This window comes from Dioscorea cayenensis, unplaced genomic scaffold (assembly GCF_009730915.1).
Source record: "Dioscorea cayenensis subsp. rotundata cultivar TDr96_F1 unplaced genomic scaffold, TDr96_F1_v2_PseudoChromosome.rev07_lg8_w22 25.fasta BLBR01000067.1, whole genome shotgun sequence".
Lineage (NCBI taxonomy): Eukaryota > Viridiplantae > Streptophyta > Magnoliopsida > Dioscoreales > Dioscoreaceae > Dioscorea > Dioscorea cayenensis.
In genome coordinates, this window is record NW_024086458.1 from 16,737 (window position 1) to 31,613 (window position 14,877).

Sequence of the window (14,877 nt, forward strand, 5' to 3'; positions counted from 1 at the left end):
AAACAAACTTGAATGCAGATCGCCTTTTTTAAAAACTTGGATCAAACAAAATGAGATTTGATTCACTTTGTAAATAAAATTTCCATCTCCGTCAACTCCATTTCCTCATAGACAATACAGTAGTTTGATCACGCAACAAGTAGGGCAAAAGGAGCATAATACATGAAGTTAGGACACACGAATCTCCAGCACGTGATAGGATATGCATTACATCAAAAAAAGACCGTCTCTTTCAAAGTATCGCCTAGGCTTTGGAATCCAACGCCAAGAGTATATTTTTCCTTGGACCTTGAAAAGTATCATATTAAGGTTTAGAACAAATGCTAAAGGAGAGATTTATATTGATAGTACTTAAAAAGGGAAGCTTGTGAAGGCATAGAATTTTATCATTTGACATGATGAGCAAGATCAGATTGGTTCAAAAGTAACTTCAACAGAATTTGCAACCACTAAATCTTCTGATAAGGGAAAGGCAGTAAGATTACCATGTTGATCCCCACATACTAGAACCTGGAAGACGTATTTAATTGATCAATTAACCAACACAAATCCTGAAATGACTTAAGGATAGTTTAATCCTTTTTGACACAGAAAAGCAAAGAATTTCATCAAACAAGCACTTGAACTGTTAGAGGACTAGTATATACTTATACTATACTTTGTATCTTACTGTTTATACATACTAACTACTTCTGTATTTATACACATTGTATCTATTTATTGGCCTCTTGCCTTAATGAAAGTATGCCCATTCTTATCAACATCTAACATGGTATCGTAGATGTTCTTTGGGTGATTTTTACGCCGGGTCGGAGTCCACTTATCTGGACTTTTTGAGAGTCCGATTTGTTCTCATCATTCTCGGGTCTCTTCTCCTCGGCCGGATCTCTTTCGAGTTTGGCTCCGCCAACGCCGATCGGCCAGCGATCCTCACTTCCTCGTTGATCATCCACCACCGCCTCCGTTGGACGCCTTGTGAGCCATTGTCCCGGTCTCGACCACCGCGCCAAGTTCTTCACTCCTTGCTTCCGGTCCTCGTGTACCTTCTCATCATCGTCATCATACAAGCTGCAGACGACCATTCTTACTCTTCCCGTCTTCGCTTTCTCTTGTGCATCCGGCCATCCCCTACCGCTCATCAAGCACCGTGGTTTTGAACATCGAGAGTCTTCATCGGCGAGGCTTCCACCGAGATCCACGTACAAGCCGATCGTCCCTTCCGCTGGCCCGAGCATGATCGCGAGCTTTTCTTCATTTGGTCAACAAGCTTGATGGCATTCATTGTTTGCGATGTGATGATAGTGGATGTTCCTATTCACTAGATGGTGACATTCCACTAATTGGGCCGACCAAACATAATGGGAGACAAGCTTGCATGTGATGTTATTATTATTATTATTATTATTATTATTTTTATTTATGCATGTGATGTTATCTCATTCATGTGATGTTATTTCACTAATAGTTGTTTACTAAAACAAAACGCCTGACATGGCTTCTACTACTCAGAATTTTCTTAGTCAGGTGGATGTCAAACTAAATGGCTCCAATTATAAAGAATGGTACACTACTTTACGTATCATTCTACTTGGATACGAGTTATTTGGACATGTGGATGATACCTCTCCCCCTCCTAAAGAGTCTGACAGTACATTTGCTTCATGGGTTACCGCTGATCATCGCACAATGTCTATCATCTGTCAGTCATGCGAGGTTGATATTCGCATGGAAATTGGGCATCTTCCGACTGCCCTAGCTATGTGGACCCATCTGCGTCATATGTTTGAGCGAGTCCACTCGCTTCGCCAAGATGCTATTTTTACGTGATCTCACCCTATGTTCAAAGAACGGGAGCGCCTGCAGACGGGAATATGTTCTCGAATTGCGATCATTGTGGAGACAACTTGACTCTTTAGAGCCTTCCACTTGTTTGACGTGCAAGTGTTGTAAGGCTCGCATTCGGGCCTCGCCGGATCACAGCCCGAACCTTTGAGTTTTCCGATGCGTCTCCGTCCTGACTATGAGCCTGTTCGCAGCCAATTACTTAATCGAGACCCAATTCCCTCCTTTGATGATGTTGTGCGCAGTGTTATGGCTGAGGAGACGAGGCTACATGCACTCTCATCATCTCGTCCTGGCTCTACAGATACAGTCTTGGCTGCGACATCTTCGCGCTCTTCTCGAACCTTTACTCCCAGTGCTCCATTGTCCTCTCCTGGATCCTCTCCTTTTTGCCGTTACTGCAAGCGACAAGGCCATATAAAGACTCAATATCCAAAGCTTCAGCAACGGCAACAGCAGCATCCACAGCATCGTCCACCTCAACGGTCTTTTGGAGTTCCTTCTTCACCCTCATGCTGCCTCTGCCGAGGGCCTTGACTCCCGATTCTTCGGGGATATTGCATCTCGGGTTGCTAAGCTTACAGAGCAACTACATGCCATGCGACGTGCCATGCAATCCAGTTCTTCCTCTGCTTATGTCTCGCGCCTCCGGTATGTCTTCCTCCTTATGGATTTTTAGACTACGGTGCTACTCACCATATGATCGCGGATGCTACTACCTTAGTTCATCATTCTGGTACTCACCCTGTTTCTAGTGTTCGTACTGCTGACGGAAGTCTTCTTCCTATCACGCAGTCCGGTCATCTTCAGTCTTCTTCATTTACTATTCCCTCAGTTCACCATGTTCCTGGTTTAGCTTTTAAATCTTATTTACGTCAATCGACTTACGGATCATGGTTTGACTGCTACCTTCTCTTCTTACGCACGTTTGCGTGCGGGACCATCTTACTGGTCGGAGGATTGGGACCCGAGGCGTGGGAGTTAGCGGGCTTTATCATCTTGAGTCTCTCTATCTACCTGTATCTACCTCTCCTTCCATATGTACTCCTGCTATTGTTGCTTCTGTTTGTTCATTAGATCGTTGGCATGCTCGATTAGGACATGTATCTAATGCTCGCCTGAAACTATTAACTAGTTCAGGGTGTCTTGGTTCTGTCTCTTACGGCTCATTATCTTCTTGTATGGGTTGTAAGTTTGCTAAACATTCGGCTCTTCCTTTTTCCATCTAGTGACTCCTTTTTCCAACTCCACTTTTTGATCTAGTACATTCGATGTTTGGGGTCCCGCTCCTTCCTCTTCTCTCATCTGGATTCTCTTATTACATAAGCTTCATTGATGACTTTTTCTAGATATACCGGCTCTACCCTAATGCGATCTCGTTCTAAAAGTCTCACACCATTTATTCTCAATTCACACAAATGGTCCATACTCAATTCGATAAACGAATCAAGGTCCTTCATGACCGATGGAGCTCAAGAGTATCTCTCTACATCTTTCCGTGCCTTACTTTCCTCCTCATGGCACCCTTTCTCGCGATCTGTCCTTACACACACCTTTCGAGTGGTGTTCTCTGGCGTAAGCATCGCCATATACTTGAGACTACTCGTGCCCTTCTTTTTCGCCTCCTCGTTTCCTCAACAATTTTTGAGGTGAAGCTATTCTTACATCCATCTATCTTATTAATAGAACACCTTCCTCCACTCTTTCTGGTGTTACTCCTTATAAGCGGTTGTTCTCTTGTTCCCCATCTTATGGTCATCTTCGCACATTTGGTTGTGTTTTCTTTGTACTTCTACCTTCCACTGAGCGAACTAAGCTCTCTCCGCGTTCTGCGATGTGTATTTTTCTTGGATACAGCTCTGAACACAAGGGTTATCGCTGCTATGATCCTACCTCTCGTCGTCTTCGTATTTCTCGTCATGTTACCTTTCTTGAAGATACCACTTTCTTTACCTCTCCTCCTCCAGATCTTTCCTTTCTTAGGACTTCCTCTTCTTTTCCTACTCCCAAACCTTTAGTTATTCTACCCGACTTCTCTGACATTCCTGCCGCCTCCACAACTTCACCCACCATTTCTTCTGGCATTTCTCCTCCTTCTTCTACCCATCTCCCAGCAAATGTTGATACTTTAGGTGTTTCTCCCGTTTCCTCCTCCAGTCCCACCTCCCCTGAAGATGCTCCTGCTATCCCTCGTCGTTACCCAGACCGTGTTCGTCATCCTCCAGCTCGGTATGCTCTTTCTCTTTCTTCTACTTACTCTCCACATTTTCAGACTTTTCTTGCTGCCGTTCACACTTATCATGAGCCACAGTCATATCGTGAGGCCGCCCAACATCCCCATTGGCAGCAGGCTATGACAGAGGAACTTGGGGCTCTTGAGCGTATGCATACCTGGGATCTCGTTCCTCTTCCTTCTGGTGTTACTCCCATCAGTTGTCGGTGGATCTATAGGATTAAGACCCGCGCTGATGGCACTATTGAGCGCTATAAGGCTCGTCTTGTTGCTCGTGGCTTTACTCAAGAGTATGGCATTGATTATGACGAGACCTTTGCTCCTGTAGCCAAGTTGACTACTGTTCGTCTTCTTCTTGCTGTTGCTGCAACACGTCAGTGGCCGCTCTATCAGTTAGATGTGACCAATGCTTTCTTACATGGAGATCTTTCTGAGGAGGTTTATATGACTCCTCCTCCTGGTTTCTCACATCCTCCTCAGCATGTGTGTCATCTTCGTCGAGCTATTTATGGGCTCAAACAGGCTCCTCGCGCCTGGTTTGAGCGTTTTCGCAGTGTGATTCTTGCTCTTGGTTTCACAGAGAGCTCTCATGATTACGCTCTCTTCACTCGTCAGACTCCTCGTGGTCTCACTATTCTTCTTTTATATGTTGACGATATGGTTATTTCTGGTGATGATGCCGAGACTATTATTTCTCTGAAACAGCAGTTACACACTGAGTTTCAGATGAAAGATCTTGGTCCCCTTCGTTACTTTCTAGGTCTTGAGATTGCTTATTCTCGTCGCGGTTGTTGTTATCTCGGCGATACATTTTCGACATTTTTCGACGGTCGACATCACCGATATTCGTCTTTCGCTTCCACTCCCATTGAATTACATCACCGTCTCTCCTCATCGATGGTGAGCTTTTGATCGATCCCACTCGTTATCGGGCTCTTGTTGGTGCTCTCGTCTACTTGACCATCACTCGACCCGATATTGCTTACCGATTCGTGTTCTCGCCCGGTATGAGTGCTCCTCGCTCTCACTCATTATCGTCGCACTCGCGGGTTCTTCGTTACCTCCGTGGCACTCTTACTAGATCTTTATTTTTCTCGGCCACATCATCGTTTGAGCTGCGTGCCTATTGTGATGCTTATTAGGGCGGGTGTGATTCTCTCGATCGCAAAATCTACCACTAGTTTTACGCATTTTCCTTGGAGATTCCCTTATCTCTTGGAAAAGCAAGAAACAATCCGATGTGCTCTTTTCTCTGCCGAGGCCGGTATGGTGCTATGTCCTCCACTGCCAGGAGATTATTTGGTTTGCGTCATATTTTGGTGGATTTTGGTGTCTCTTTATCTACTCCCACTCCTATCTACTGTGACAATCAGAGTGCCATCAAAATTGCTGCCAATCCTGTATTTCATGAACGCACCAAACATCTTGAGGTTGCTCTACATTTTGTTCGTCATCATTACGATGCTGGTACTATTCTTCTTCCGTATGTTGCCTCCGCCTGCTCGACTGCGATCTTTTCACTAAGGCGCATCTGTTTCTCGATTTCGATTCTGATTGACAAACTCTCAGTTTATGATCCACCGTGAGTTTGAGGGAGGGTGTTAGAGGACTAGTATATACTTATACTATACTTTGTATCTTACTGTTTATACATACTAACTACTTCTGTATTTATACACATTGTATCTATTTATTGGCCTCTTGCCTTAATGAAAGTATGCCCATTCTTTCACAAAACATGTTCTGTGCCCCAAAACATGTTGTGAACATTGCAATAAGAGATACAGCCTGGTTCACATTGACTTTATTGGCATCAAATTCCAAAGTGTCATCAATCTTCCACAACTTCTTGAAGACGGCGTAATCCCTGGCCGGCGAGAAAGGAGATGATATTTAGGGTGGCGGCGCAGGCGTCGGGAGGAGGCAAAGGAAGGGAGGGAAAAGTCGGCCGTAGATTTACGGAGGGACGGATCAACGCCCGGCAGCGGCAGAGAGGAGACGGCGCCCGGGAGTTTGGCATGGATAACGAGATGGAAAAGGAGTGTCGCGAGACTCACGGCGAGGGACGTCCACGGAGGTCAAGGGCGGCGGAGATGAGGTCGGGCGCAGACGGCAGAGAGATTTGAGATCGGGCGACGCCATGACTGGGACCCGCCGACCGTGGGTGAGTCGTTGGGTAGGAGGCTGGGACTAGGGAGTTGGGAGGAATTTCAGTTTTGGGTTAGGGTTGATTTGTTGAATAGATTAGAATAATATAAGTAATTTAATATGATGTTTATATAGTTATGTATTTTTGTAATTTATATATAAATAATTTAATATTTTAGATATAAAAGCTCGTTTAGGCTTGCGACTCACGAACTGAGTATTTTTGGGCTCGAGCTTGGCTCGTCAAAGTAAACGAGCAGCTCGAGTTTGATTCAGCTCGTGAAAAATCGAATCGAATTCGAGCACTGACCTAGCCGATTTTTAGTAGCTCACGAGTAGAGGGCTTATCTTAGTAAAAATGAGGACCTAGGCAAAGTTGTAATAATTTTTTTTAATTATTTTTATTAAATCATAGATTACACAATAAAAAAAAAGAGCCCATTTGTAGTTAATCAATTGCCAAATAAAACCAAATTTCACTCTAGGAGCCACCTTCAATCTCCAAATTTGGCCCATCCATGCCAATTGGTTGTATAATAACAAGGAGAATATGATGACAGGCTAATCTTGCCGAGACTAAGAAAAGGACTCAATAGAAGGGGAATTTCATGGGAAAATACTAAAAATGATCTGGAGGGAAATTTCCACTAAGTTATTTTCCCCCAACATCACAAGGCATCATTGTGGATGAACTGATTTGATTGACAAAATGGTTTGTTTTTAAAAGTGAATAAAATCACAAACAATGATGACATGAGAATAAGTAGATAAGCAAAAATAAAAAATTAATAAAGGAAATAAAATTGAATGGGAGAGTCATCTATAACTATAAAATATGACGCCCCCAACTCATGGTGCCTTGCATATTTTAATACATCAATCATCAAACAAATGCTTTAAAATTTTTATTAGTGCCAATGCACCTTTACCTCATCGCAAAATGTACTTTTGGTTGTAAAACAATTGATCATCCGTTAGGAAGAAGGGATTGACAATGCCATTTCTGTTGAGAATAAACATTGAGCAACATAAAACAAACAAAAAGAAAACTAATCTATTTAGTGGTGGTAGGTGTTTGAATTTCTTATTATATTGTCACGATGATCATTATATTGCTATTTTATTTTTATATGAATTAACAACCCCTTCCTTTTTATCATGAAAATGTTAAAAAAATTATGTGAATGTGCTCTGTACTATATATGTAGCTTAACTAACCTCTATTTTGCATGATTTTATTAGTTTATTTCTTCAAATTTATATAAGCATGGCCTCTACTTTTAAAAATTACCTATATATGATTACCTCCTATTTTGTTATTTTTTAAGCTTTTACTTCTTTGTACATATACATTGCCACAACTGATATATGTTTTTTCAAAAATATTGATTTGTGGTTCAGTCATGTTTTGTTTGAGTTCATCTAATTCTAGTGAAACATTTATACCAATTATTTTTGTAGCTTTATAATTGTGCTATCTTGAAGAGATGCTATGGTCTACTAGCAATTCTAAACTGTTCCTCATTTCTATTGTAAATCTTAGCTAATTTGCTTGTATTAAAAAAATAAATAAACTTGTATTGATACATCTCTCATCAAGTATGCTAAAATTACTGATAGGTAGAAGAATTCAATTTTACATTATTATTTAGGTTAGTTTTTTTTCCATATCTTCATAAAAAAAATAATAAATTAGTGATCCCTCCTTTGATATTAGTGAGTTCTTGATATTAATCTTTTCTTTTTTGTAGTGTTTTTAGATGAATACATTCTGGACAGTGTACATTTGGTTTGTCTAACACATGTGAAGGATAATTGTTTTAGGGAATTCTTCGTGTGTTCTTGGTTGTTGCCGTGCAAGTTGGTTGTTTTATATGATTTGCTTTCTCATTTATGCACTGCTTTGTTTATAAAATAGAAGCAAAAGCAACAAATTATGCACCTAACCTTGAAATGATTGGCATCAAGGTGTTAAAAAAATATAAAATAATGTTTACGGTTGGTACTTTACATCATAATGAATGAAAACAAAAACAGGTTCTTGGTCTGTGCTCCTTGGTTGGTTGTTGCATGCAAGTTGGTGTTTTTCTATGACTTGCTTTACCATAAAGCACTGTTTTGGCAAACAAAACAAAACAAAAGGAAAGAAAAAGATGGCCTAATATTAAAATAATTAGCATCAAGTTGTTATAAAAAAAATGTAAAATAATGTTTATGATAAGTAATTTACAATATGTCTTTGGAGAAATAAATCAAAGGACAAAAATGGAAAAAAAAAGGGCAATCACAGTTTACTGTATAGGTTGACTCTCTGAAACTCTAGTCCGAAACGATGGCGGTGGAAGCTATTCTTGTGAAAGCCTTGGGACTGATCATCGAGTTGACAGCACCTCCTGTCATCCAATATCTGCGCCCAATTTGGGGAGGTGTTGATGGGGACCTGGAGAAGCTCAACAGGTATTTACTCCAAATCCAACCTCTGGTTGAAGATGCAGAGGAGAGGCAGCTCATGGATCAGGCTGTCAAGTCATGGCTGATGCAGCTCAGAGATGTTGCCTACGATGCTGATGACATCCTCGACCAAGCCAACACACATGTCCTGCTCATCCAGCGCAAGGCCGAGTTTTACGGTCCACTGAAAAGCAAGGTGCGTGACTTTTTCTCTCTTCATCATAACCCACTCCTGTTTCAACTTCAGTTGGGGGACAAACTTAAAAGTATCAACAAAAGAATAGATGATGTCATAGAGGGGATGCACAAGTTTAATTTCAAGGTTGTAGACAACAACAACAACAACAACAATAACAACAACAGACCTTGGAGGAATAGGCCACAAACCCACTCATATGTACCTGAATCAGAGGTGATCGGCAGAGATGAAGATAAAGAACAAATAGTACAGATGCTGATACATGATCATTTTGAAGAGAAAGTGGCAGTGGTTTCCATAGTAGGTATGGGCGGTTTAGGCAAGACAACACTTGCTCAGTTGATCTATGGAGATGAAAATGTGGAGAGTCACTTCCAACTGCGCATATGGGTATGTGTCTCTGATGATTTTGATGTGGGAAAACTTGCTAAAAACATCATACTCGCCGCCACTGAGAAATCTTATGATCATACAAACATGGAGGTGCTACAGAGGGATCTAAGGCAACTCCTGGGGCAGAAGAGGTATCTGCTTGTACTTGATGATGTTTGGAATGAAGATCACATGAAGTGGGATGCACTTAGACGTCTGCTTCTTGATGGGGCAGAAGGAAGCAGAATTTTAGTAACCACACGTAATGAGAACTGCTCAATGATAATGGGCTCAAAGAAATCTTATAATCTTCAGGGTTTATCAGAAGAAAGCTCCTGGGCTTTGTTCGAACAAAGAGCATTCACCACAATTACAAATGTATCAAAACAACCAAAATTGGTAGAGATTGGTATAAAGATTGTCGAGAAGTGCAAAAGGTTACCTCTTGCAATAAAAGTAATGGGAAGTATCATGCATTCCAAGAGCGAAGAAAGTCAATGGCAGGCGGTGTTAGACAATAACATATGGGATATACAACATGCTATGAATGAAATCAGACCTGAATTGTGGTTGAGTTATGTTGATTTGCCATCTCAAGTGAAGAAATGTTTTGCCTTTTGTGCCATATTCCCAAAGGATAGTTTTATTCAAGAAGATATGCTGGTTCAATTTTGGATGGCTCATGGGTTTATTCCATCTCAAACTGGAAAAGATATAGTTGTTGGAGGCCATGAGATTTTGGATGAATTGATAGGGAGATCTCTTCTACAATTTGTTACTGATAGAGGTGCTCGCCCCACCCATTATTATCTCTCTCGACATTTTATTTTAGACGAAGATGAATTGTTTTCTGTGCCAGGTTATAGAGTTTGTAAGATGCATGATCTCATCCATGACCTTGCACAATTTGTTACTGGAGATGAGTGCTCCACATTGCCTGAAAGAAACGAATTCATGAAAATTTCAAAAAGGACCCGTCATTTCATATTAAATAATGATGTACAGTATGATATGAGTGATCACCCTAGTGTTCGCACTGCATTACCTGTCGGAAGACTAAACTTCATTGGGTTGTCGAAGTTGAAGTTGCTCAGAGTGTTACGGTTGGTTTTTGGCAAGCTGCCGTCTGCATCAATAGAATATTTGCACCATCTAAGATATCTCGATCTTTCTGATACTCACATAAGAGAACTACCAGAATCAATCTGTATGCTTATAAATTTGCAAACATTGAACCTGAATTGTTGTTATGATCTTACCAAACTTCCCATGAGCATAGTATATATGAACAGTCTTAGACATCTTTATCTTAGGCATTGTTCAGCACTAAAAATCATGCCTCCTGGTCTAAGTCAATTGCGATGCAGGAAAACATTAACAGAATACACTGTCGCAGAGAACATAGAGAACAAGATAGGAGAGTTAAAGCATTGGAATCTTGATGGTCACATTCGGTTGCATGACCTTCACAAGGTGAAGAATGCGGATGACGCAAAAGAAGCTAATATGAGTAGCAGACAAAACATTAAATCAATGTCCCTATCTTGGGGAGCATCAGTGGAAAATGCAGAACTAGTGTTGGAAGCCTTGAAACCTTACTCTGCCTTAAAAGTTCTCAGTCTGCATGATTATCCGAGCACACAATTTTCAATGTGGATTAGAGACGGACAGCAACTTCAAAATCTGGTTAAGATCGACCTAGATGGTTGCCAAAGATGTGAACAACTCACGCCCCTGGAGCAATTACCTTATCTTGAACATCTCACTATTAGTAGAATGGATGGCATCAAATACATTATTAATAACACCACAGGCGATGCATTATCATCATTCCCTGCACTTAGGAGGCTTCGGTTGAATCAAATGGCTAACCTAGAGGGGTGGTGTGTGGAGGAGGATCGCGAAACTGCTCCACCCTTGTTTCCATGCCTTAAGGATATGTGTATTAGCTACTGCCCCAAGTTGACAACCATGTCACCACAATTTCCAATTCTCAGACAATTAGATATAACGGACCCATACAGGAAGGCACAAAACGCTCTCACGTTCAAAGAGAAGGGGTTCTTCAAGCATTTGAATTCTCTTGAGTCATTGGTTCTAGAGAGATGTGAGAAGTTGGCCTTGTTGCTGGAAGACGAGGAGGAGATGAGATCCTTCAGCTCATCACTTCGTCATTTATGTATTATTGATTGTGGCCAGTTTTCATTATCAGTGGCTTTGCGGAACCTTACCTCTCTTAGAGATCTCAACTTGACTAATTTAGAAGTGCTGGTGTCCTGGCCAAATGAGATGTTTAGAGGTCGGGAGTCCATCAGGTCTCTGAAAATTTGGGCATGTAAGAAGTTGACAGGTGCATCATCACTAGGAGATTGTGGTCTACCGCCGTTTCTAGAGGATCTTAATGTTTCTGGTTGTGATGCGCTGATAGAATTACCCAAATGCCCTGCATCACTCAAAGACTTGTCTGTTAACCATTGTCCAAGCATCAAGTCTTTATGTTCAAATATGGGACACCTCACTTCATTATCCCAATTAAAGTTAGATACATGTCCCAAGCTGGAGTCTCTGCCAGAAGGGATGCAAGGCCTCACTTCCCTTCAATATCTGTCTATTGAAGATTGTCCAAGCATCAAGTCTTTATGTTCGGATATGGGACAGCTCACTTCATTATCCCAATTAAAGTTATCTACATGTCCCAAGTTGGAGTCTCTGCCAGAAGGGATGCAAGGCCTCATTTCCCTTAAGGATCTATCTATTAAAGATTGTCCAAGCATCAAGTCTTTATGTTCAGATATGGGATACCTCACTTCATTATCCCAATTAAAGTTATCTACATGTCCCAAGCTGGTGTCTCTGCCAGAAGGGATGCAAGGCCTCACTTCCCTTCAATATCTGTCTATTGAAGATTGTCCAAGCATCAAGTCTTTATGTTCGGATATGGGATACCTCACTTCATTATCCCAATTAAAGTTATCTACATGTCCCAAGCTGGAGTCTCTGCCAGAAGGGATGCAAGGCCTCACTTCCCTTGAAAAGCTATCTATTGAAGATTGTCCAGCGCTGAAGTCATTCCCCGAAGGCCTCCAACAGCGGCTTCCTAATCTTAAAGTGCTTAAAATCAATGGATGCCCTAAGCTAGAGAGGAGATGCAATCCAGGAGGAGACTATTTCCACCTTGTCTCCGGCATCTCAAAAAGATCCATACAAAGCAGCCCAAGAAGGACAATACTAGCACTTTGTCTCTAACATCATGAAAGCATAAATAGTAAGCCATGTTCCTGCTTCAAGTAGTACTACTCTCATACCAAGTTATAAACAAATGCATTGCCATTGCGACGAATTCTTTTAATCTTGGTGGCATTTTCATCTGTGGTGTTACTTGCTTCATACATTCTTCTTTCAACAAGCATATTTTTAAGGTGCCACCTTGTCCCTGTTCTCTTTATGTTTTAATTTCTCTTTTATATCTTTTGTTTGTTGAAAATATAATTATTATCACTTTTCAATTTCTGCTTCACTTTCTCCCAGTTGTTACCGATAGAAACAAGTTTCTACTTCCTCAACTAATTTTAAAACCATAAATGTTAAGACCACATTTAGCACTTACGACACAACATTGTGATTAGAATCTCTAATCGAATGAAGAGAATAAGACCTAAAATGTAAAGAAGATAATTTTTTATATGTTATCTTTATTTTTTTTAGTGAATATTTTCTCAAATTGTAAGCACTCTAATTTCAAAAAAACTAACGAGTATATCTTAATGTTTATATTTATTTTGTGTCATTGTTTTCTTTAGATAAGAAAATAGCACAATTTCTTTTTTGATTTCAATCTTTTATCTACGCTTGTATTACGATGAATTGAATCATGTAAAAGAAATGAAACTAATAGTGTAAGGAACATAAATGTTTGTTTTTATTTTTTTGCCAAGATGAGCGGCTAGGCCGCTAAGAAAGGCAACGTGCACAAGCCTCGGCGGAGCAAGTGGGAGCAGGGCTCGCGCACACATGGGTGCTGGGATCACTCGCACACAATCACTACTCACACTCCCAGAAATGTGCCCTCACCTAAGATTCGAACTCTCACCACTTGTGAAGGGTTCTATTGGGGACCCGGCCATCAATAACCCACTTGGTCGTTGGTAAGAACATAAATGTTATGTCTTGCACTATGTCATTAGTAATGTTTTTTCCTTGTATGTTTGTAATTAAAACAGTAGTTGTATTTCTTTTCCCAAATAATTTCCCAATATCTTATATTCTCAATGGTTTATTAACAATCTATTTTGAAGAATGAGAAAGAGTTTTGTGGGAGAAAAGACGCATGGTTATTAGATCATGCACCTGACACTACCAAAATGGTGCCTGAAGTCTGGAATCAGACTGAATGAAAAGAGTTTTACTACCGAAAGTTAATTAGTTCAGTTAGCAACTGTGAATATATTCTTTATTATTATTGTCTCAAGATCACAATCAAAATTGTTAGGTATTCTTAATTAATAAAATCTAATTCAATATGTCCTTCTTTCAAGCTTCATGTGTGCCTTTGTTTTATCTGTGCATGTTCATTGTGCTTCCTATGGTTGATTAACACTTGTTCTTGTTATCATTTCTTGGCATAGGAAAACAGAGGAAAAGATGCATCTTTCCCGGTGATCTCATGTCTTTCAATGTACATAACTCTCGAGATGTACTCTTGCTAGTTTTCGTTTATTCAGCTTTCTTGAATTGATCTCATTCTCCAGACCCCGCTTTTAGTCATTTTATCAGTTACTACACTGCACCAAGTGGTAATGTATTAATCTCAATAGTTCATGTGACTCTGTTATGTGAATTGTTCATGTGATGCATATTATATTACTACATTGCACCAAGTGAATTGTTCTGTGCAGTGACCAAAGTTCATTCTCAAGAGGGTGATGCCCACCAGATTCATGTATTGTTTTGCACAAGAATTTGGAGTTTTTTCCTTCTAAGATTTTGACTTGTGCTGGCTTGATTTTACAATATGCTTGTCCCACGGTTGATGCTATTTATAACTAAGCAAATCTCTACAGGAGAAAGAGTCAACATGTTCAAGACAAAATTCCATAGGAGAAAGCGATCAATTGGTTTGTGTTTTTTCTGAAGGAACTTTCTAACAAGGATTTGGAGTTACTGGTGGTTATTTCTTGACAACAAGCTGAAAGTTCATTTCATTATAAATGGATCCTCAGTTGCGGTCAGCTATTATCAGCAATCAGCAGAATCTCATAGCCTAGAGAATCAAAGCCATTGTTACCTATGAAATGAGTTTGAGAATGTGAAAATTCACCCTTTTTTTTATTACTCTTCTGATTTCAGAATCAATTACAAAAATTATGTATTGTTAATGTTGCTGCCCTTGTGTCCATTCATTTAAAGAAGAAAAAAATGGATTTCAGCTCCTTTATGGAAATATAGATAATAACTCTAAACAACAATGCCATATGAATGGTTGGCCGCTCTCACCATACCCTTTTAAGACAGCTTTCCCCTTCATTAGCTTCTGTTCAAATTCAATTATCCGTTATTGCTATCTGTTTTTTTTTCATTTTATATTGGTACTTTAATTTCTTGGTGTTAATTTGGTCATGGAAGGAAGGATGGC

At 40.3% G+C, this 14,877-nt stretch overlaps 1 protein-coding gene across 5 annotated transcripts; it reads left to right on the top strand.

Annotated features, from left to right (window-relative positions):
• Nucleotides 1-8,531: 8,531 nt before the first annotated feature.
• LOC120253364 (putative disease resistance protein RGA4) lies at nt 8,532-14,556 on the top strand. Of its 5 annotated transcripts, none has more exons than XM_039261697.1 (4): nt 8,532-12,664; nt 13,181-13,390; nt 13,871-14,038; nt 14,141-14,556. In XM_039261697.1, exon 1 carries the CDS (start codon nt 8,556-8,558, stop codon nt 12,489-12,491), a length of 3,936 nt encoding a protein of 1,311 aa, XP_039117631.1. In that variant the 5' UTR covers nt 8,532-8,555; the 3' UTR covers nt 12,492-12,664; nt 13,181-13,390; nt 13,871-14,038; nt 14,141-14,556. The 5 variants fall into 5 exon arrangements, with proteins under 5 accessions (XP_039117631.1, XP_039117633.1, XP_039117629.1 ...); XM_039261699.1 differs by having other exon boundaries at nt 14,306-14,556; XM_039261695.1 differs by having other exon boundaries at nt 13,871-14,556.
• Nucleotides 14,557-14,877: the final 321 nt, after the last annotated feature.

What these genes read in the sequence shown, in the direction of transcription:
- LOC120253364 (XM_039261695.1), top strand. Translation starts at nt 8,556, where the DNA reads ATGGCGGTGGAAGCTATTCTTGTGAAAGCCTTGGGACTGATCATCGAG.